Source organism: Alexandromys fortis, unplaced genomic scaffold (assembly GCF_014885135.2).
Source record: "Alexandromys fortis isolate MF-2015 unplaced genomic scaffold, M_Fortis_MF-2015_v1.1 scaffold_295, whole genome shotgun sequence".
In the NCBI taxonomy this organism is placed as follows: Eukaryota; Metazoa; Chordata; class Mammalia; order Rodentia; family Cricetidae; genus Alexandromys; species Alexandromys fortis.
The window spans coordinates 476,531-501,645 of NW_026068169.1; the positions used below are offsets into that span (position 1 = coordinate 476,531).

The 25,115-nt window shown below is 37.2% G+C and overlaps 1 protein-coding gene across 1 annotated transcript in view; it reads right to left on the bottom strand.

The window, feature by feature from the left end:
- The window catches only part of Wnk3 (WNK lysine deficient protein kinase 3), a 114,383-nt gene that overhangs the window by 43,931 nt on the left and 45,337 nt on the right, over positions 1–25,115 (bottom strand). The window contains exons 3-9 of the mRNA XM_050128310.1: positions 23,930–24,152; positions 22,408–22,565; positions 13,463–13,551; positions 10,924–11,143; positions 6,994–7,288; positions 5,348–5,448; positions 5,042–5,191 (exon numbers count right to left, since the gene is read on the bottom strand). Of these exons, the coding sequence (XP_049984267.1) occupies positions 5,042–5,191; positions 5,348–5,448; positions 6,994–7,288; positions 10,924–11,143; positions 13,463–13,551; positions 22,408–22,565; positions 23,930–24,152 (1,236 nt within the window). The remainder of the gene's footprint in view (positions 1–5,041; positions 5,192–5,347; positions 5,449–6,993; positions 7,289–10,923; positions 11,144–13,462; positions 13,552–22,407; positions 22,566–23,929; positions 24,153–25,115) is intronic.

Sequence of the window (25,115 nt, forward strand, 5' to 3'; positions counted from 1 at the left end):
CATAGAATCTTCATCCTGCGACAGATGGAGATAGAGACAGAGACCCTCATCAGAACAACGGACTGAGCTCCCAAAGGTCCAGTTGAACGGCCGAAGGAGGGAGAAGACAAGCAAGGAAGTCAGTTGGTCCACCCACTGAGACAGTGTGCCTGTTCTAAGGGGAGCTCACCAAATCCAGCTGGACCAGGACTGAACAAGCCTGTGATCAAATCGGAATCTGATTATGTCTGACACTGGGGGCTGACTGAGAAGCCATTGATAAAGGCACTGGGACTTGTTTTTACTGCATGTACTGGCTTTTTGGGATCCTAGTCTATTTGAATGCACAGCTTCCTAGACCTGGATGGGGGGGGGGTCCTTGGACTTCTCGCAGGACAGGGTTCCCTGCCCTCTCTCAAGAAGGGAGGGGGAGGGAGGAAGGTGAGTGGGGGAGTGGGAGGGGAATGGGAGAAGGGGAGGAAGTGTAAATTTTTGAATAGAAAAAAAAATAAAGGCAAATATCAATCCCAATAAAAACCAATTCTAAACATTTATGGGATCTATTCTTTATGAATTGCCACTAGCAACAGAAAATATTAAAATGTAAATCTAACAAAAATAATTATTCCTTTCCCAATTGAACTTCCTATGATGACTCTTCATGTTCTAAAAGACTGAGTTTCTTCAGAGGGTAAATAAATTCCTCAGTGAACGGGTTCTTTCCAGGCTCTCTAGTTTCGCATCTCTTCTTTAAGCCACACTAGACTGGAGCTCCTTTCCATGAGTTGAGTTCTTCCATACACTGTGACTCCACTTACATTCCTCTACTTCCCCACCCTATTTTCAATCCCACCTTAGTCCTGTTCATTTATAACGTACTTGGACAAACTTTGTATACAAATATATATACAATATATACATCTATGCTATATACAGTCATATGTACACATAAAATGTACATATAAGGCTCTTTAAAGGTGGCTTCCAGAAACAAACCAGTAAAATTGGTCATATCTTAGTTTCTATTATAAGTTAGGAAAGATAGAGATACTTTGGAGAAATTGCTATTTCCAACACTGGACTTAAAAGATGAACTTTACAAAAAGAAAACAAACTCAGAGTGATAGGGTAATATCATAAAAGTAAATCAAAGGACCAACAATGCCTAAATCTTGAACAATTTGGTGTCAAAATAAGTAATAACAGTATAATCTATTCAATGAATGAGTTCACACTGATATGAACAAACAAATAAGGAAAAGGCATTTCTAACTGTAAAAAAGGAATTAATGAATATAAGAAGAGATGTGGAAAAATCATAAAGGGATGCTAAAACTAGGAAAAGTTAATGAATAACAATGTAATTACATGGTTTCAAAATGTGTCCTTACTTTTTAATTACAAAGGCAATATTTGAGAATTTAACTGTAGAATGGATTGGTTGTGAAACTCCAATAACTAACAAGTCTAAAGTCATGGGTTGGGCTGAAGTTTGACCACTGGCTCTAAGGACCAGCTGTAGTTCTTGGTGTTAGTGTAAGGAAATATGAATTCAAATTGTACATTCAGATAATCTGTCCATTTTAATGGGACTGTTCAAAACAGACTCAAGAAATAATGCTATAGCTGGGTGGTGGTGGCACACGCCTTTAATCCCAGCACTTGGGATGCAGAGGCAGGCGGATCTCTGTGAGTTCGAGGCCAGCCTGGTCTACAAGAGCTAGTTCCAGGACAGGCACCAAAGCTACAGAGAAACCTTGTCTAGAAAAAACAAAAAGAAAAGAAATAATTCTATATGCTAAATTTTCACCAAGTAATCTACAAACATTAGGTACAAGCATTAGGTACTAATTGTATAAAACTCCTTAATCCATGAGCAAATGCTAGTTGAATAAATGGAAGAGCCAGGAACAATTCTAGCAATATATTGTTCATGACTTTTCATTTATTGCACTTATCACATAAGTCATTCAAACCCTGGTAAAGACAGAATAACTGATTCTGATACTTTCACAAACTGGGCACATGCTCCAAGACAAAATACAAAGGTTTTCAAAATAATAAATAAAATAAACATAAGTATTCTCTCAAAAATAAAGGAGAAAGTTGACAGAAATAAATACAGGCTAGTTGTAATCATTCCTAGAGTTTGACCATTTGCTCATAAAAAGACCCAAATGGTTACTGTGGTGGTTTAAATGAGAATAGCTCCCACTGGATCATATATCTGAATGTTTGGTGCCCTGTTGGTAAACTGTTTAAGAAGGATTAGGAGGTGTGGTCTTGTTGAGGAAGGTGTGACACTTGGGGTGGGTTCTGGGGTATCATAAGCCAATACTGGGTCCAGTCTTGCTCTCTCTCTTTCTGCCTCCTGCCTGCAGACCATAATGTGAAATTCTCAGCTACTGCTACAGCACCATGCCTGCCTGCTGCCACATGTTCCACAATGACAATAATGAAAAAACACTCTGAAACTATAATTAAGTTAAATGCTTTCTCTTATAAGTTGCCTTGGTGATGATGTCTCTTTACAGCAATAGAACAGTGACTAAGACAGTTGCTTAGGTGTGTTTTATGTAGTAAATGATATAGATAAGCTACAAAAATAGTAAGCACACAATATGCATTTGTGTCTTAATAATTTTTCTAATACATATTTTATATATGTGTGTGTATCAGTGTGTATTTATAACCATGGAGGCCAGAAGAGGACATTTAATCCCATGGAGCTGGAGTTACAGGCAGTTGTGATCTACCTGACATGGGTGCTAGGAACGAAACTCAGGTCTCTTCTAGAAGAGCAAGACCTGTTCTTCACACTAAGCCATCTGTCCATAATTTATATGTGTATACACTAAAACGACAAATCTGGAGACTACGGTCTCAGACATAAACAGTGATCTCTTGCTGGAAGGATAGCAGGCTAACAGGTGACTTTTGCTTTCTTCTTTATAATTTTATAAATAGGGTCTTGCTATGTAGTTCAGACTGGCCTAGAGTTGCTATGCGGCCCAGGTTTGAGCTGAAGTTTTGATACTCCCTCCCTGGCCTCCCAAGTGCTGAGATTCCAGATTCCACTTGAGTATCAATTGTAAATATGTGAATAAAACTTCCAAAAAATTTAAATACATTTTAAACACATACCTATACTTATGCACTTAAAGTTAAGCATGTGTTAAGCATACAGGATATGCTTAGAAATTAATTAAACCACAACGTGAGCTCAATTGCAGATATGCACTCTATCACTTAAAAATACTAACTATATCTACAGACCAAATTTATGCACAGCATATTTTTAAATGCTTCTGTCATTTTTCAAGTGTACAACTACTTTCTCCTACAAGATTATGAGCTCTTTGAAGGTAAGAATAACATCTTACCTTACTCTTACCTTTTTAGAAGGTACGAGTCATTAAAAGTCTATTGATAGATCCAGGCAGTGGTGGCGCACATCTTTAATCCCAGCACTTGGGAGTCAGAGGCAGGTGGACCTCTGTGAGTTCAAAGCCAACCTAGTCTACACAATGAGTTCCAGGACAGCCATGGCTACATAGAGAAACCCTGTCTCGAAAAATAACAACAAAGTCTATTGATAAACTGGAATTACCTATGGGCCAATTTCTCAAAAGAAACCAATGTTCAACATGCTAACTGGAGAATACCCATGGGGAGCCTAGGCAGTTTGGATGCTCACCTTACTAGACCTGGATGGAGGTGGGTGGTCCTTGGACTTCCCACAGGGCCGGGAACCCTGATTGCTCTTTGGGCTGATGAAGGAGGGGGACTTGACATGGGGAGGGAAATGGGAGGCGGTGGCGGGGAGGAGGCAGAAATCTTTAATAAATAATTAATAATAATAATAATAAAAACAAAAAAAGAGAACACCCATGGGCTTAGAGCATCTTACTCCCAGAGAGGGAAAGTACATGTATGGAGTGGAGAATGGAGCAAATAAAAATGGATGGTGACAGAAAAAAGTCCAACTATATCCAGAGTTCATGACACGGGCAACCAGATTATTATGTGTATACATGAATTCATGCAAAGCTTGTTTACTTTTTGTCAGAAATGAGTAATACTGGCTTTGTATGTTTGAAACTCAAAATTTCTTCTAGAGAACAAAAATCTAACAACAAACCAAGAATATAGATGAATATGTTAAAAATTAGGAAACACAGTTAAAGCTTTGATTAACTGAAATGGGTATCTCTCCATCATCTAACCAATTGAGAAAATTTTAATAGAAAGAAAAGACTGGCTAACCAAAAAATTAAATAAATAAATGAATAAATAAATAGATAGATAAATAGATAAATAGGTAAATGAATAGATAGATAGATAGATAGATAGATAGATAGATAGATAGATAGATAGATAAATGGAGAGACAAGAGTTCCAAGTAAACCTCTGGTTTCACTAAGTTCTCTATTCTTTTCCAGTTATAGATCTAATATTTCTAGATTTTCCTTGCACAATATTAAGTACATCCTCAAGAGAAATGTATTGGGTATGAGGAAGTATGCATAAGTTTCAGTGGCCTTTACCTAATCTGTGGTTAACTAATAAAAAAGAATTCATACCTACCCGAAAATATAGACAATATGAAACATGTTTAAATTAATAAATAGCCTCTACTTTATGAGATATGGAGGCTGGAGAGTTGGCTCAGCAGTTAGAAATACTAGATGTTCTTAAAGAGGAATGGATTGAAGTCCTACGACTCACATAATAGCTCACACTGTCTTTACTTATTGTTTCAGATCTGACACCTTCTTCTGGCCTACAAGTACCAGGAATACACATGATACACATATTTACATGTAAGGAAAACACAAATGAAGCTAAATTAAAATTTTACATCTTAAATTAAAAATATTTTTTAAAATGTGTCTCACTTGCTAGGTGGTAGTGGCATACACTTTTAATCCCATCACTCAGGAGGTATAGGCAGGTGAATCTTTGAGGTTGAGGCCAGCCTGGTCTACAATATGAGTTCCAGGACAGACAGGGCTGTGCATTAAAATCCTGTCTCAAAAAACAAACAAAAAATGCATCTTACCTTTATCTGTGAGATCTTCTGGATAGTTAATGGAGAAATTTGAGACTGTGAAACAACTGCATGTCCAACGGCATATATGGGCATAACAGAAGACTGACCTTGTACCACAGGCAAAACTGGGGACTCAGTCAGCTTTGGCTGCTCTTGCAACTGGTAAATAGAAGAAAATAGATAACTCTCCAATATGTAAAATAGAGTAGTAATTCCCTCATCCCTGAAATTTGCTGGTAATGTCCTGCTAAGTTGGTGAAAAGAATAGATTTGCCCTTGAAAACTTATGTCAGTCTGTAGGATACTAGACACTACCTGAGAGTTAGTTGTCTGGTTTGAAGAATAGGCTACAGTGGGAAGACTTGAAGTATCTGAATGTAGAACTGGTCCAGCTGCTGCCTCAGATGAAGTATCACCTATAACAAAAAAAAAAAATAAGCAAAAGGTAGAAGGGAAGACATGACACACAATGTTCAAATGATATAAGGTTCCTTTAATATATTTTCTACTATGACAATCATCGTTTCAAATAAAATACAAACTTAATAATTAGTACTTTTTAAAACAACTAATATCAGCAAAAAGTTCATGAGGCCAGCCTGTGTTTCAAGTTAAGTTCAAAGACAATGTGGCCTTCATAGCAAGGCCTATCACAAAATCAAACAAATAGTCAACAAGTAAAACTCTATGGGTTAACAAAATGTTGACAATGTGGTATAAGCGATAGTTTCTTTTTCTTAGATCATGTCCAAAACAAACAAAGAAGATGACAAAAGATTACAAGAAGAAAAATCAATTAACCCCATTTACCAGTCATTTTATATGTATTCTTTTTTTTTGTATACTTGCTGTTATGATTTCAGTAACATATGTGTCATGTTGCAAATCTCCTAGAAATGGGTAGGAAAATGTGTAGGAAAAAAGTACTTCCTTTGTAGAAAAATTGGCTGTAACTATACAAATACTGTTTTTCCTTTTCTATTTTTATTCATTTATATTTTATTTAATTAATTAATTGGTTGTTGCTGTTACTGTTTTAACATGTTCTAACTATATAGCTCTAGTTGGTCTGGGGCTCACTTTGTAGACCAGGCTGGCCTCTAACTCACTGATATTTGCCTACCTCTGCCTCCAGAGCACTGAGGTTAAAGGCCTAAGCCACCACATCCCCTACTGTGTGTTTTTAAAAAAGATGATATATTGTTGCAAAAAAACTAGAGGACTTATGTTTTCATTCCAGTCTGAAATACTAAGGCACTTAACACCTAGAAAACTTCTTTTTAAGAAATAAACTGTAGAGCTGGACAGTGGTGGTGCACACCTTTAATTCCAGCACTGAGGAGGCAGAGGCAGGCAGATCCCTGAGTTCAAGAACAGACTAGTCTACAGAGTGTGTTCAAGGGCAGGCTCCATAGCTACTGAGAAACCCTGTCTTGAAAAACAAAAACCAAAGAGAGAGAGAGAGAGAGAGAGAGAGAGAGAGAGAGAGAGAGAGAGAGAGAGAGAGATATCATGGGCTTATGCTAGATTATTACAAATGTTGTTATTAATATCATTTCTCTGAGCTGGAAAAGCTGCTGTACTGTAATCTTTCTGAGACTAGAACATTGGAAAGACACTTAAAGACTTTCTTAGATTTATTTTGGGATGACTATTATGTATTCCAGTCTGGCCTTAAACTAGATGAGGATGACCTGCCTCTACTTTCTAAATGCTAGGATAACTGGTAAATACCACCACGCCCAGGCTTCCTGCATGCTAGGCAGCTCTCCCAACTGAAACAAATTCCTAGCCCAGCTTTTTTTGATTTTGAGATATGGAAATCACCTTGTCTATTTCAAAGGTTTTAAAAGCATGATTAATAAAATTACAGATAACAGAATACTCTGAAAAATACAAAAAAGCACTTTAAAAACAAAGAAGTATAATTAGTCAATTCCTGGACTTTACAGTTGTTTTACCTCTTACAGAGGAGCACTGCTGCTGTGGTTTTCCCTGTAGATTTTGCTGTCGAACATGCTGATCAACTTCTGTTTCTTCACATTCAGCCACAGTCTGTGTACCAGGAGCAGGTGGTAAAGTTGTGGTCTGCTGCTGAGGAAATACATTGCCCATATACTTGCACTGGGAATCCCTGCATTCCTCCAAGCATCCAGCAGGCTTCTTTTCCCTTATCTTTTTTATCAGTGTCACGCGGTCCCTAATGGACTTAGCAACAGCTTTAGAATCACTTTCATGGAAGAATCCAGACTTGACCTACAAAAAAACATAACAAACTGTTTCTTTACTTAAATCAATATTTTGTATAACAAACTCAAAGTTCTATTAACTAATAATTAATAGCTTGTCTCTATATTTTTCTAAATTGGACATGTGTACATGTGAGAGACTTTAATTGATACAAGAATAACACTTCAAATGGTACCCAACTTCATATGGAAAAGCAAAAAACCCAGGATAGCCAAAACAATCCTGTACCAATAAAAGAACTTCTAGGGGCATCACAATCCCTGACTTCAAACTCTACTACAGACCTACAGTACTGAAAACAGCCTGGTATTGGCATAAGAATAGACAGGAGGGCCAATGGAACTGAATAGAAGACCCGGATATCAATCCACACACCTTTGAACACCTGATTTTTGACAAAGAAGCAAAAAATATCAAATGGAAAAGAGAAAGCATATTTAACAAGTGTTGCTGGCATAACTGGATATCAACATGTAGAAGAATGATAACAGACCCATATCTATCAACATGCACAAAATTCAAGTCCAAATGGATCAAAGACCTCAACATAAAGCCACTGAAACTTAAGAAGAGAAAGTGGGAAGTACACTTGGACACATTGGCACAGGAGACCACTTCCTAAATATAACCCCAGCAGCACAGACACTGAGAGAAACAATCAATAAATGGGACCTCCTGAAACTGAAAGGCTTCTGTAAAGCAAAGGATATGGTCAACAAGTTCTGCCCTATCAAAGGCCAAGGAAGTTTCTTTATTCAACCAATGAAAGCAACACATAGAAGGACCTCTTACACCAGTTTGTCATAGCCAGAGCCTAGAAACAACCTAAATGCCCCTCAACCAAAGAATGGATAAGGAAAATGTGGTACATTTACACAATGGAGTACTACACAGAAGAAAAAAATAATGACAGCTTGAATTTTGCAGAAAAATGAATGGAGCTAGAAAACATGATTTTGAGTGAGGTAACCAAGACACAGAAAGACAATTATCACATGTACTCACTCATAGGTGGGTTTTAAACATAAAGCAAAGAAAACAAGCCCACAAATCACAATCCTAGAGAACTTAGACAACAACGAGGACACTAAGAGAGACTCACATAGATATAATCTACATGGGAAGTAGAAAGTAGAAAAAGACAAGATCTCCTGAGTAAATTGGGAGAGTAGGGACCTTGGGGGAGGATTGAAAGGGGAAAGGGAGAGGCAGGGAGGGCAGCAGAGAAAAATGTAGAGCTCAATAAAAATAAAAAAAATTTATTATCACAAAAAAAGAATAACACTTCAGGGACTGAGGCAAAGGATCTTTGTAACTGGATCTTATGATACCAGTTACAAAGCCTATATCAAAATCCAGTAAAAGCATGCCGAGTATTGACAACAGAGAAAAATAGCTAACTAAAACAGTCTTTTGCCTATATGAGCACATTACCTGATGATATAAGATAGAAATAAGCTTAACATAAAATGAAGCAGAAATGAACTGCTGGAATAAAAACTTAAAAATATCACTCTGAAGGAAACAGAAAAGTGCCATAATTTTGAACATTCCCAAAATAGGAATATAGTCTACTGAAAAAATACAGATGAAGTTTGGAGCAGAGATTAACATTCTAAGCAGAGGAAGGTATGCTCACGGCAGAGAACTTGCTACATTTTACAAGGCATTAGAGTAGTATGAGAACAGAAAAGGGTTCTAGTTTGTCTCTAAGCAGCAGAGAACATGATTTGAAATACCAAGGCATACCATGTTTAGTCCTACAATCTGATTGTTTACTTGCATTTTTACTTTTGTTTTTGAGACAGGGTCTCATGTAACACAGGTTGGCCCATATACAGTAGCACAGAGTAACCTTGAACTCCTTGATCTCTTGCTTCTACCCTCTAAGTGCTAGGATTATAAGCATATACTACCAAGACCAGCCTACAATTTACTATTTAAACCTTGTCTTAAAGTCTGCAGATTTGAAAATTCATGGTAGTTGAAAGATTATTACAATGTTAATAGGAATGGTAATCCCAGCATTTGGAAGAGGAGGCAGGAGGCTTGTCACAGGTTTGAGGGTCTACCTGGGCTATATTGTGAAGCTACATAGCACGATCCTGTCTAAAATCAAACTAAAACAATGACAAAAAAAAAAAAAACAGATGAAGTACACATATCCAATTTTGTCCACCCTAAAACTCTCAATAAACCCAACTCATAGTAAATGAATTTTAAAGTAACATATCAATAAGAACAAGGACAGACATGGTAACACACACCTGAAATTCTGGCTCTGGGAGGCAAAGGAAGGAGGATCTGGACTTCAAGGTCATCATCAGCTACACAATGAATTCTAGGGGAGCTTGGGTTACATGAGACCCAGTCTCCACAAAACAAAGGCAAATGGGTGGATCCAAAAAATAAGAATACTTGAGAACCAACCCAAGAGGCCCAACATCTAAATAAGTTCTAGAAATAAGAAATAGGAAATCACCTGGTCCTCCTAAGGGCTAAAGATTTATTTTGTAGATGTACATGTGACCTGAAGGTCAGAGGTCAACAGAATTCTTCCTCTATTGCTCTTCCCCTCATTTTGTGCAACAGGTTCTCTGAGTAGACTCCAGGGATCCCACTGCCTTCATCCACCCAGAGTTAGGGTTACAGAGCTATACCACACCACCTTACACAGTTTGTACAACAAGTACTTTATCAACTGAACTATTTCCTCAGCCTCCAATTTTATTTTAACAAAGAGAGCATTGTACAGTTCTTTATAGTGAACATGCAAATCAAACATGTCCTGTTAGTAAAATTACTTCACAATGACATGACCATATAAATAAGGAAAACAGGAGTCTAGGAGATGCCTTGGTCAATAAAGTATTTGACATGCAAGCATGGACACCAGAGTTTGAAACCCCAGCACCTGTGCAAAGCATCAAAGCACACACCCGAGCAGGGTGGTGGTGGCACACACCTTTTGTGGGATATATGTACACTGTGTGAAGGTGGACTGCTATGACTGCTGTAACACAAAGCTGACCGGCCACAGTTAGTTAGGAGTATAGGTGGGACAACTACAGAGAGAGGACTCTGGGAAGAAGAAAAGTAGGGTCACCAGCCAGACACAGAGACGAGACTGAAGGTGCAAGATGGAAGAGAGGTAAAATGCCACGTGGCAGAACATAGATTTAAAAATATGGGTTAATATAAGCTATGAGCTAGTTGAGACAAGTCTAAGCTAAAGGCCAAACCTTCATAATTAATCATAAATCTCTGGGTCATTATTTGCAGCCTGGAAGTCCCAACAAAAAAGTATTGCTGCACACACCTTTAATCTCAGAGGTAGAGGCAGGCAGATCTCTGTGATTTGAAGGCCAGCCTGGTCTACAGAGTGACTTCTAGAATGGCCAGGGCAAAACAGTGAAAACATATCTTGAATAACCAAAAAATAACAACAACAAAAGGACACACCTATAATCCCTGCACTGGGAAGGTAAAAATGCATGCCTCTGCAGGCAGACCTATAGAAATATATTGCAAGAGAAAAAGTCCACAGAAGAAAGAAAACAAAACAGTGAGAAGTAGAAAACAAGCATTAATCAATCAGGATACTGTTATGCGTAGGGAAAGCATCACTAAGATTTACTTACCATTTCATATGCTACTTCCTCTGGTGTGTCTGTTTCTAAATTGAAACTGAATTCAATAGCTTCATTGTCTTTATGTTTGCCTTTTAATTTTTTAGGATCTTCAACCCAGAGTCTTAGGGCCAGGGATGAATTTGAACAATCATCTTCCTCTGCTAACTCCACCCTCAGTCCAGTATCCTCAGCAAAGAACGCATGATTTAGTAGGTCCTTGATAGATAGCCTAATAAACAAAATATACATATCATTATCAATTCTTTCAGTCATAAGCAAAATATGGTCCTTTAAATAGTAAAAGTTAATTGCATCCAAGTGAGACTCTTACTTTATTTACATTTTCTATTAAACCATTTATTATTTGCTTTGCTATAAAAACTACATCTTATAACCAATTTATTACTAGGGACACCAGAAATGTCAACTTGCATGCACATAGAATGATCTTATTTAAGAATTAATAACCAATAACATCTTAATTGATATCAAAGTCTAACTCACATAAAAGTATGCCCAAGAGAGAATTGTTACATAGATTTATTAGCTTGCCTAAAGCCACTGGACTAAGCCACTCAGACTAAAGCAACAGATTTTCAACAAAGGAAAGAACATTCCCTAAATATATTAACTATAAGGTGAATTGGACATTCAAATTCTTACAAATAAGACTTCTTCAATAATTATCTACTTAGAAGTTGTATGTAATGGCCCACCTCCTATACCACAGCATTTGCCAGCCTGTGTTATATAGTGAGTTCCAGGGCAGCTTGGGATACAGAATGAGACTCTGTTTCAAAAAACTTTTTTTTTAAAAAAAACAAAGGATAATTATTTAATTAATATGTACTTCATTTTTTAGAAAAACGTCATAGGTGAAGCCAAAGTGGTTCAATTTGTTTTTAATTTGAGACAGTGTCTTGCTGAGTGGTTTTGCCTGACTTGGAACTTGCTATCTATATCAGGCTGGCCTTGAACACACAGAAATCAGCCTGCCTCGGCATCTCAAGTGCTAGGATTAAACAGGTGTGCCATGTCCTTTTCCCCCTTTCCATCTATCCATCCATCCATCCATCCATCCATCCATCCATCCATCCATCCATCCATACACCATATGTATACACACATACATATATAATCCTAGCACTTGGGAGGCAGAGACAGGTGGATCTCTGTGAGTTCGAGGCCAGCCTGGTCTACAAGAGCTAGTTCCAGAACAGGCTCCAAAGCTACAGAGAAACCCGGTCTCGATAAACCAAAAAAAAAAAAAATTACAAAAAAAAGGGGGGGGGAGGAAAGATTTTAAGAACAAGAGGAACAGAAAATGTGCTGAGATTGTGTCTCCTAGAAATGAGAGAAAAGCTACACCCATGAAGTCTCTCAGTAACATGGCTAGTTAAACATAACCTGAAAAAGAATAGCACCATTTGACATATTAACGTGGAAGGGGAAAAGTTCATAAGGCTTCAACTCTAGACAAAGAACTATAGGCAACTAAGAAATGCTGAGTAAGAGAAATAGACCCAGGGCCCATCACCCCAATTGGTTATTCAATGGTCGGTGCTAAAAACATGAACATACAAGTAACAACATTATATAGACTGAGCAGGTTGTAGTGACGTATTTAGAACTCTTGTGAGGCCAGCCTGGTCTACAAAGTGAGTTCCAGGACAGGCTCCAAAGCTACACAGGAAAACCCTGTCTCAAAAAACCGGAAAAAGAAAAGAAGAGAAGAGAAAAAGAGAAATGGTTCAGCAGTAATGGACATTTGCTGCTCTTCTAGAGGACCCAGGTTTCCAGTACCCGCATTGAGTAGCTCACAATTGCTTTTTTTTTTTTTTTTTTTTTTTGGTTTTTCAAGACAGGGTTTCTCAGTAACTTTTTGGTTCCTGTCCTGGAACTAGCTCTTGTAGACCAGGCTGGTCTCGAACTCACAGAGATCTGCCTGCCTCTGCCACCTGAGTGCTGGGATTAAAGGCGTGCGCCACCACCGCCTGGCTAGTAGCTCACAATTGCATATGACTCCAGATGCAAGGAATCTACACCTTTCTGGCCTTTGCACACACTTGCATGCACATGGTGCATATGTATGTACACCCAGACACACAAACACATAAAATAATTTTTTTAAATTTTCAAAAGAGGCTAGCAATTTAAGCCAGTAATTTTATACAAAGCTCAAAATAAAAGGAAGTGAAAGCCAATATTAAAGCAATTCTCTATACAAAAATACAAATTTTGATACAAATAAATATAGAATACTTCTTGAACAAAAATATCCATTACTCTTACTATTATTATTGGCACAATGATATAAAACCAAATGTAATCTATCTGCTTACTCTCAACTACTTAAACAAGCAATTTGTTAGGTGTTTTACATCATCTCACTATTAAGGTATCATAACAAATACAAATGTCAGTTCAAATTCAGCACATAATAGCAACATCTAACGTGTCAAATGGCATGCTATGATATACATACATTACAGTATCCATGATAAAAATGCATCCATCATTTATGTAATTTTGTTATAATTCCACCCACCTTTCAGATTTGTTTTGTCGAATACATCCTTCAATTATTTCTTTTACTTCAGGGTCTGTGACTTTATTGAAGCTGGCTGGTTTTATGCCCTGGGAGAAGAAAATGGTTTCTTGTTACAAATTAAACAATTAAAAGCACAAATCAATATGGCAAATATTAAACTTTATTTTTTCATAAAAATCCAATTATTCAATGAGATTATTACACACATATATTTAATTTCAAAAGTTTTACACAGAATTTCACTACATAGCACTGACTATTTTAGAACTCTTTGTCAGTTTCTCAACCTGTGTATCATGACCCCTGGAGGCTTTGAATACCCTTTCCCAGGGGTTGCATATTAGATATTTACACTACAATTCATAACAGTAGCAAAATTACAGTTATGAAGTAGCAACAAAATGACTGAGAGTCACCACAACATGAGGAACTGTATTAACGGCCTGAAGCATTAAAAAACTTGTTAAAATTACATTTTATTTACTGGTGAGGGAGGCAGGATCTAGTATGCGTGTGAAAGTCAGAGAATAACTTGCAGGAGTAGACAATCGCCTTCCACCATGTATTTTCCAGGAATTGAACTCAGGTTGTCAGGCTTAATAGAAAGTGCCTTTTACCAGCTGCATCATCTCACCAGCCCAGTTTAACATTTTAAAAAGGCTTTTATCACAGCTCCATAAATAACTGAAAATTGTGAATAATCTACACTAATAACTGAGGTAAACTTAATATTACATATGCAAACATATAGACTATAAATACTACTGTACTTAATAGTATTGGGAATGCTCACAATTTAATATGAAATAATAGGGGAAAAAGCAGAATGCCCCCCATATACATACACATACATATATATATACATTATAATCCTAATTAGGAAAACATAATAGGGATTAGAGAGATAGCTCAGTGGTTAAGAGCAATTTCTGCTCTTTTAGAGGACCCAAGTTCCAATCCCAGAACCCATTCTGAAGGGATAACTCCAGCTCCAGGGGATCTGATATCAACTTCTGGCCTCCAAGAAGGGTATTCATAAACATGTATGCAAGTACACATTCACAAACACATACATAATTTTAAAAAATAAAATTTAATAATGGACTTGCAAGATGCCTCAGCAGGTTAGAAGTGCTTTCCACACCTGATGATCTGACTTCAACCTCTGGAAACCACATAAAGGTAGAAGAAAGAGAATATGTTGGTCCCCACAGTCACCCCACAGTCACCATGTGGCACATATGCACGCACACACACACGCACCAAATCAAATGTAAGTGGGAGGGAAGCAGTGAAAAGGCTTGATCTGAGTTCCAGCCTCCATCCCACAGCATGTCAGGAGAGAACTGACTCCCAAGAGTTGTCTTTTAGCCTCCATACTTAAGAATATGACTGTGAGAACTTGTATGTGCATGCATGCACGCGCGCGCGCGCGCACACACCCACACACACACAAATAAATGAAATACATTTTAGAAATTCAAACGGAAAAATAGATTTTAAAAAAGCAAATATAGTAACTATTTTTGATTCAGAGAAAAAGCGGTTTTTCTGCTTGTTTCCTTTGAGGCAGGATTTCGTTTATATGCCAAGTTTCAAGATCCTGTTCCAAATTGCCAAATACCTGGGACCACAGACATGTACTACCAGGCCAGGCAAAATAAATATGGTTTTATAAACCTTTGAAGCCCAACATAATGGCCTAAGTCTGCAATTACACTACTAGAAAGGTGAAGGCAGAAGTTCAAGGTCACCTTTAGCTACTTACTGAGACTCAATCACAGACAACATAACTTAAAAATAAAGGCTTCTCTATTTCTAGTATTCTGAATTTAATATAGTTCAAAGTCTTCTAAAATGGATAGAAGCCATAAGCAAACAGTATGTTTGTGTGTACACAGATAAAAATGTATAAGATAAGGTCTGGAAATATAAATGAGAAAAGTCAAAATAACTATTCTAAAGAGAAAAGGCAAGAAGGAACTTCAGAAATTCACAAAGGTGATAATAAAATACTTGAAAGGTGGAGAGGGAAAGTTGGGAAACACACAGAAAAGAAGCCAAATTCATCACAATTCCAGGAGTGCTGCTCTTTGGAAGGGAGAAGAAGCTAAGAACGCCTCCAAAAGGTGAGCCAGGAGGCCCTGGAGAAAAGACACTGGCAGTCCTACTCTTAGAGTACGTGCATAGTATTGCCAAGTCTCAAAACCAGTTGAAGGAAGACAGTGGATGGGAAAATGGTAAAGACTCCCATTCCTGTCACTGTCTTGGAGAGCAAGGGTTGGCATTATCTTGCAGTGGAAAATAGTTACTAGAAACTGAACTGAACTGAGGACTCCAAAATGAAGAAAACCTGAAGACAAAAAGCCTCAATTTAACTTACCACAGCCACAGGGCAAGAGACAGTCCTGGAAAACTGGAAGGTCATGATCAACAAGCCAAAGAACCAATAAGTCACTTCTGCAGATGGCAGAAGGCTTGGTTAAGAGAAATGCAAAAGGGGAAAATAACCCTGCTCTTAGTTGAAGTGGCAGACCTATCAACTGAGAGTAACACTAGAGTCTGATAGCCCTGAGCATTAGGTCAGAAGGCGATCAACCTCTGCATCCATCTATCTGCTATTCTCTTCTATAGAGCTAAACACCTCGGAGCCTCCAATGGAGTACTTGAAATCCATTGCCTCATCCATCCAAAAGGATGATTACTATTTAAAAAAATTTGGAAAGTATGAAGACCTGTCTTCCAGCTCTCCAGTCTTGACAGCTAGACATTAGAAACAATAAATAAAATATATGAACAGCAAAAGGTAAATACTATCAAAAAAAACCCTTTAAATCAATAGATTAACTAATGATCTGCATAGAGAATTCCCAAAAATGAAAAGACAGTGGCTGAAGAGATGGCTCTGTTGTTAAGAGCACTTGTTGCTCTCCAGAGGGCATGGGTTCAATTCCCATCATCCACATGTGGCTTACAGTCATCTGTAACACCAGTTCCAGGGGAACTGATGCTCTCATCTCACCTCTGCAGATACCTGGTATGTATATAGTACACATACAGTACAGACAGGCAAAACACTCAGACATATAAAATAAGTCTCAAAAAATTAAAGTGGCCAATAAATATTTGAAATAAAAATGTTCAGCATTTTCACTACTCAGGGAAATACAAATTAAAACTGCTTCAAGATTCCATCTTACCTTAGCCAGAATGGCTATCAAGAAAACATGAAAGGGGTTTGAGAGATAAGTCAGAAGTTAAGAGTTTATACTATACACACACACACACACACACACACACACACACACACACACACGCGCGCGCGCGCGGCAGGGTTTCTCTGTATAGTCCTGGCTGTCCTAGAATTCATTCTGTAGACCAGGCTGGCTTCATTTAGAGATTCACCTGCCTCTGCCTCCCCAGTACTGGGATTAAAGGTATGTGCCACCACCACCTGGCTTAAAGTGTATATTCTTGCAGAGGAGTCAAGTTCAGTTCCCAGCACTGACATTAGGTATGGCTCACAATTATCTATAACTCTAGATCCATAGGACACAATTCCTTCTTCTGACCTTCACAAGAACCTGCACTTATGTGCCTATAACCACACACAGACATACATGAATAATAAAAATATAATAAAAGTAGGAGTTGGAGAAATAGATCAGCAGATAAGAGCATTTGCTGCTATTTCAGAAGACTCAAGTTTGGTTCCCAGCACCAAGACTCTACGTCAACATATCACAGATGGAACTGTACATCTGTGTTTACTGCCACACTATTCACAATAACCACAGTACCCAAATGTCAGTCTATATGTCTACCAACAGATGAATGGAAAAAAGAAAATGTGGTACATATACATAATGGAATTTCATGCAGTCCTAAAATAAAATGATAATGACATTTTCAAGAGAACAGCTATAATTGGAAACCACCATGTTAAAATAAAACAGACGTGGTAAGACAAATACTACATGCTCATATGTGGAACCTAGACTTACAATTACATATGTGTATATGTATTTGCATGTTTGTGTTTATAGGTAACAAAATTAGAAAGAGGATCATGAGAGAAGAGCAAGATGTCTTAAGAGAAATGAAGAAAGTAACAAACATGTGCAATAGGAAGCTGTGGTGCATGCCTCTAATCTCAGCACTCAGGAGACAGAGGCAGGAAGATTTCTGTGAGTTCAAGGCTAGCTTGAACTCCAGGATAGCCAGGGCTACACAGTAAGATGAGACCCTGTCTCAAAATAAACACATATAATAAGAAAACAGAAAAGGAGGAACAAAGGAAACAGACTTAAGGGGGCAGACAGACATGTGAGAGGGCAGAGATAAGGGGAAAAATGAGAATAAATTTACTGGTACATATGTATAAAGAAAAAGCTACAGTGACACCCATCATATTATAACCTAAAAATATGAAACAATAACAACAAGAGAAAATTGGGGTTATCAACATTTCATCAGGAACAGAGAAAGGGTTCTGTGAGAAACGATAGGCAGTTAATGGCTGCTGTATAATGCATATGCAGCAATCATATTCCTCAGTGTGGAGTTGCTGGAAAGTTGCTCTTGCTCAAGTGAGTAACACCCCACACATGCTCAGGCAAGGAACCCAAATTAAGTGCAGGAAGTACAGAATAAAAAGACAGGAAAGTGGGAGGGGATGCAGGAAGGGGTTTAGTCTGAGGTATAAGGACATAAGAAAGAATAATGGGATGAATAAGATCAAAGTACATTAATATATGTCAAAGAATATGTGTATGAAATTGTAAATGAACAAATAAAACTTATAGAAAAGAATACAAATGGCTAATAAATACATGAGCTAGAAAGTAAACGGGGGAAAATGTGGGGAGGCAGAAAGTTACAGTGGGGAAAGTTGGAAATGGGGAAAGACTGGGAGAGAAATCAACCAAAATGAAGCATGCATGAAAATGCCATTAACAAACTTATCCCTTTGTAAGCTAATTTAAAAATATAACAAATAAAAACAAAGAATAAACAATATTTTCTAAACATTAACCATAGATTAAGGCATCTCTCGACCCTAATCAGAGAAGCCTATTTGCGGTAGATAATGATCAACAAAATGACCTACAACTGGCTCAGGTGCAAAGAGTAAGATTATGAAATATTTAGCCCTAAATGGAGCCTCTATATCACAGTTCCTTCTCCTGGGGCTCAAGGATCACTGAGAAAGAGGAGATTGAAAGAGGCAGAGGCAGTGGACAACTACAAGGAAACAGTGTCTTCTACACACAGCAGGGCAGCTGCACATATAAATTCACAGTAGTTGTAACAGTATGCACAAGCCTAAGCCAGACCAGATCTCAGCATGGAGAGGGAGTTGAGCAGAAAGTTTCACCCCTAAATGAAGGGCTACTGGAAATTCTTAGCAGCTCATAGAGAATGGATCATTTTCTCTAAAAGTAAAGCCTCTGATAAGTTGGCCATGTTCCAGTAGAGGCATTCAAGAATATCTGAATAGCTGGGCAGTGGTGGCGCATGCCTTTAATCCCAGCACTCGGGAGGCAGAGGCAGGCTCCAAAGCTAAAAAGAAACCCTGTCTCGAAAAACCAAAAAAAATTAAAAAAAATAAAAATAAAAAAAATCTGAAAAGCACAAATAGGCCTTGTCAGGGAGGGAGACACATGAATGAATGGACACTAAGTTAAATGGGAAAGTAAAGTAAAGAAGACTGGGTCTGAGAAGACCTGGAGTAGAGAGGGTGAATACAATCAAAATAACTGCATGATATTGTCAAAGAACTTATTAAAATTAAGCAAAAAAAAAGAAATGAAAACTAAGGCTGGCAAGTATGTGGAAAAATAGAAACCTTATCAGTTGCTGGTAGGAATGTAATGTATTGCAACCATTATGGAAATCAGTATGGAGGCTCCTCAAAAAATTGAAAATAAAACTGTCATATAACAGAGCTATAACACTCCAGAGTATATATCCAAAGGACTCTTTAGTCAACATACCACAGAGACACTCATACAACTGTGTTTATTGATATACAATCCACAACAGTTAAGAAATTAACCAGTCTAGATGTCTATTCACAAATAAATATATAGTAAAAGTGTGGTACATATATACAACAGAATTTTATTCAACTATAAAGAATAATGAAATCACAGCACTCGCAGGAAAATGGATGAAACTGGAAATCATGTTAAATAAGCCAGAATACATGTTCTCTACCATATGTGGAATAATGTCTGTGTGTGTGCATGTGTATGTGTTGTGTGTGCCTGTGTGTGAGAATGGGGAGAAACAGCCATGAAAAGGGAGGGAGAGACTGGGGAATAATGAAATACATATGATACAAAAGCAGAGTGAGGATTATTAGTGGGAATAGAATGCAAGATGCAGACAGGGAAAATAGGAGAGATTAGTGAGAGGATGAATAAGAACAAATTAAAATAATACATATAAAATAATACATACATATAAAAATGTGAAAAAGTAACTATTACTTTATATGTACACTTTTAAAATAAAAATACAAATATGAGGTCCAGACAATTTATAACTTTCCTGTAAGCATGTCATCTACCTTAATCTGCTCATTTTATACCTTTTGTTTATAAGTTTTAGGCTTTCAGAAAACTATCCAGCCGGGAGGTGGTGGCGCGCGCGCCTTTAATCCCAGCACTTGGGAGGCAGAGGCAGGTGGATCTCTGTGAGTTCAAGGCCAGCCTGGTCTAAGAGCTAGTTCCAGGACAGGCTCCAAAACCACAGAGAAACCCTGTCTCGAAAAACCAAAAAAAAAAAAAAAAACCTATCCAATTATCGTTGTAATCATTAAATAGAAAATTGCAAGTTGGGGGCTGGAGAGATGGCTCAGTGGTTAAGAGCATTGCCTGCTCTTCCAAAGGTCCTGAGTTCAATTCCCAGCAACCACATGGTGGCTCACAACCATCTGTAATGAGGTCTGATGCCCTCTTCTCCTCTTCTGGCCTGCAGACATACACACAGATTATTGTATACATAATAAATAAATAAATATTTTAAAAAAAGAAAATTGCAAGTTAATCTGGAAAAATAATTGCCGTAAATTGAGACACCCTAAGATCTACTTCTACACCTATCATACTACCTTAAAAAATAAAGACTCATATACTAGATAAATCTGGCAAGATTTGGAATTAATTTGGATCCAAAACTCAAGAAGCTTTGAGAGAGGTCAAATGTAAATTGTGATATGGCATTTTTGTATGCTAATATAAAAATAATAGTCATTCAAAATTGCAGTTATGCTAAGGGTATGGATCAGTGGTAGAGCACTTGTGTAGTTTTCATTAGGCCCTAAATTTCATCCCCAGAATCACAAAAAAAGACGTATAATGCACAGAACTTGGGAGGCTAAGGTAGAAATTCATGAGTTCAAGGTCAGCCTCAGTGACACAGTGAAACCTTGATAATGTTATTCTATACATAGAAAACGTCCTGTATAATCTCTCCTCTAACCTCTTCCTGATTTTCTTGGCAATTCATGCCTTTCTCTATATGTAAGTGAAGACAGTTATAGAATTATAATTTATAAATCAAGCACAAAATACTTTTGTACTTGGGGTTCTTTAGATAAAGGACATACACTAATAAGGCATTGCAGTTCTTTTTCTGAGCTCTTATCAGAGGCTGGGAAGAAATTAGGAATTGTTGGTTAATGGGTAAAAGTTGCAATTAAACAGCAGGAAAAAGCTTTGAAATATAGTCCACAGCACAATGACTATAGTCAATAAAACACAGCATATTATAAAGTAACTTAAAAGGTAAGTTTTAAATGTTTCACCACAAAAAATAATAAGGAAATAAAGTTAGAGGTAAACTACCTTGATTTTACATTGTATACATCATATTGTATACATTGTATATACCATAAATGTATACAATGTCATCTCTCTATTTAAAATAACTTAATTGTAAAAGATTAAAAGATGACTCTTATTATTAACTTCCTGAAACACTAACAATCTCTTTCATGATCTATCTCAAGTCACCCAGCTATATGCGAAGTAGTCTACCCTAAACAATGAAAACACTCCAATTCTACTTTGTATCCCTTACTATACTCCTATCCTTTTATTTTATACTGATTTTTTTTCTTATTTTCTGAATAGGGTTTCATTTTGTAGCCCAGGTTGGCCTCAAACTTACAACCATCTTTCCTTAGACTCCCAAGTGCTGGGATTACAGGTGTGCACGGCCATGTCTTGCTAGCTATTTCCTAATTGATATTATTCTCCTCCTAGAAATGTAAGCTTTCCTAGGGCAGCAAACACTTATTGTCATTGCAGTTCTTGCAATTTCTAACACAAAACATTACTTATATAAGAGATTCATTTGTCAAACTACATGCTGAATTATATTTCCTAACTGGGCACTTAAAGTATTAAAGTCCTTCAAACTCTTTTAGTTTTATTATCCAGCTTTAAAAATTAAGACCAATCAAACCGGGTGTAGGGGAGCATGCCTTTAATCCCAGCTCGTCATAGGCAAAGGCAGAGCATCTCTTTGACATTGCAGCCAGCCTGATCTACGTAGTGAGTTCCAGGACAGTCAGAGGCACATAGTGAGATGCTGTCTCAGGAAAAACAAAAACAAAAACAACCAAGACCAAAACTAATATCTAAAATTGTACCATACCTGTACATTTTCTCCAAAACAATATAGAGCATTTTATATGACCCTAATAGAGTTCAAGTACATAAATAGAAACCTTGTGTTATAAACTTTTTCTAAGTGAATGGTTAAACTAACATTGTTATATAAAAAGAAACCATAAAGAGAGGGGACTTTTTCTTTTTTCTTCCACTAAGTCACACCCTTTGTCCTATAATTAAATTCTACTAAGTCAATTTTATCAATTTTAACACAAAATGTGGCAATCTGTGAAGTAAAATGAATAAAAGTATACCTACACTGGTTACTTTACGGTATATTTGAGCTGCATTCTGGCACTCGGAATATGGATACTCTGAAGTAGCCATTTCCAACATACACATCCCAAAAGCATAAACATCTACAGATTCATCATAGTGTTCTTCATACATCTCTGGAGCCATAAACTCAGGAGTGCCTACAAAATAACACCATAACCATATTTTTATTAAAGAGATATATTAATCAAGATTTTCTTTCCCATAAAAAGTATCTATTACTTTCTGCTCTTTCAAAGTAAATCTATAAGTTAGGCTGCGTGTGGTGATGCACACCTTTAGTCCTGGCATTTGGGAGACAGAGGTAGATGGATTTCTTTGAGTTTGAGGCCAAGCCTGGTCTACAGAATGTTCCAGGACAGCCAAGGCTATGTAGAGAGACTCTATCTCAAAAAAAAAAAAAAAAAACAAAACAAAAAAAAAAAAACAAATTTAACATTTTTACTGATGAAGTACAATTTAAAGTACAATTCAAGGTTAAGATGTTAAAAAAATCTAACTTTAGACAGGCATGGTGGCTCACACTTGTAATCCTAGTACTTGCATAGTAACAAGCAAGAAGGTCAGAATTTTAAGGTTATTCTCAGCTACATAGTATTTTCAAGGCCATCTTGGTCTACAATAAAAATCCTGTCCTAAGAAAAGAAAATGCCAGGCACTATGATGCAAGCCTTTGATGCCTGCACTCAGTAGACAGTGGCAGGAGGATCTCTGAATTTGAGGCCAGCCTACTATGCATAGCAAGTTCCAGGTCAGCCAGAACTACTATATAATAAAGAGATCCTGTCTCCAAATAAAAAGATAACAAGATATAGATTAAATCTGATTTTATTTTGCATTTCTGTCTTTTTAATTCAAATTTGCATGAATTAATTTAGTAAATTTTTTTCTTTAAGTCTTCAAAATCTTTCAATAATCCTTAATAGATGAGGCTGGAGAGATAGTTCAGCTGTTAAGAGCACTTGTTGGGGTTCAGTTCCTAGAATCCACATGATGGCTAACAACTGTCTGAAACTCCAACTCTGAGGGCTCCAGCATCATCTTCAGACCTCTGTGGGCACTGTATATGCAGACATACATGTAGGTAAAACACCCATACATGTAAAATAAAGATAAATTAAAAAATTAGTTCTTAATATATTCTATAAAATATACACACTAGGTATTGGAAATATGTCAATTTTCATATAACTGGTATTTCAAATCATATTCACAAATATTTCAAAGCAAATTAACGGTTGAATGTGCTGTCTGGGTCCTAAAATCCCAAGACTGGAGTGTTCAAGGTCATATATTACATAGCAAATTTGAGGCCTGACCAGGTTACAGAAGATCCTGTCTTAATTTTAAAAAAAAATAGTGTGTGTGTAAGAAAAACAAAACCTTAAAAAACAGGCAGTGTTCAAAATTTTGCCCAAAACTGTAGCTAACTCATCAGCTTTATTCCAGTCCTATACAACTGACAAATCTAACACCCAGCAGTAAACTGTAAAATACTAGTCACCAATGACACTCTTGGCAAATGATGTGCGCATTAAGGTTGCAAGTCCCAGATCACCAATCTTCACAGATCCAGTGGGTCCTGTGATAAAAATGTTGTCACACTTCAGATCCCGGTGAATAATAGGAGGGGTCCTTGTGTGCAAGAACTGCAATCCTTTTAAAATTTGTCTGCACCAACTTCTTAAGACCTTTGGCTTCATGACTTTAAATCGTTTTAAGTACCTATTCAAAGAAACAAAGATCATGTGTAAACAAACATTCCCAGATTAGTCTATAAGTACCACTATAAGTATGCTGCTCTGCTTATTTACTTACTATGAATACTACCCCTGAATAATTTTTAAGGTTGATTTTTTTTGTTTTTACTTATGTATTTGTTAATGTGCACACAAGCGTACATGCCTGTGGGGGTCAGAATAGAGCAATGGCCCACCTAGGGCCTAAAGTCAGACAATTTTGAGTTGTCCAATGTGGAGACCAGGACCTGAACTCTGACCTTTGGAAGAGCAGCAGGTACTCTTAACCAATAAGCCATCTCTCCAGCCCCTGAATTATCTTCTATTGTTTGCTGTAGCAAAAAAAAAAAAAAAAAAAAAAAAAAAAAAAAAAAAAAAAAAAAAAAAAAAAACACAACCCTACTTAAACCCTCGTTCTCATCTTTCAGTGACCTGACCTACAGTCACTTTACAGGTCACTTAAGGTTACCATCCCACCTCACCTCACATTACATTTAAAAAAAATGGTATGACTTATGCCAAAAGATACTCTACAAAGTCTAGTACTTTTAATTCAAAATAAGAACCATAGCCGGGGGCCGGAGAGATGGCTCAGTGGTTAAGAGCATTGTCTGCTCTTCCAAGGGTCCTGAGTTCAATTCCCAGCAAGCACATGGTGGCTCACAACCATCTGTAAAGAGGTCTGGCGCCCTCTTCTGGTCTTCAGGCACACAGACAGAATATTGTATACTAAATAAATAAATATTAAAAAAAAGAAAACAGTTAAAAGAATAGACCCTAATAAAAGTAACTGCTGGTCTCAGTTAAGAGAGAAAACAAAATGTTAGGAGAGTTAGCTGTCTAAGAAGAGTTTCACTATAGTACTCAAGAGGGCTGGAGGATGTAGCTCAGTGGACAGTGCTCACACGAAGTCTTGAGGCCAGTGTGTGCTGGCGTGTGTGTGTGTGTGTG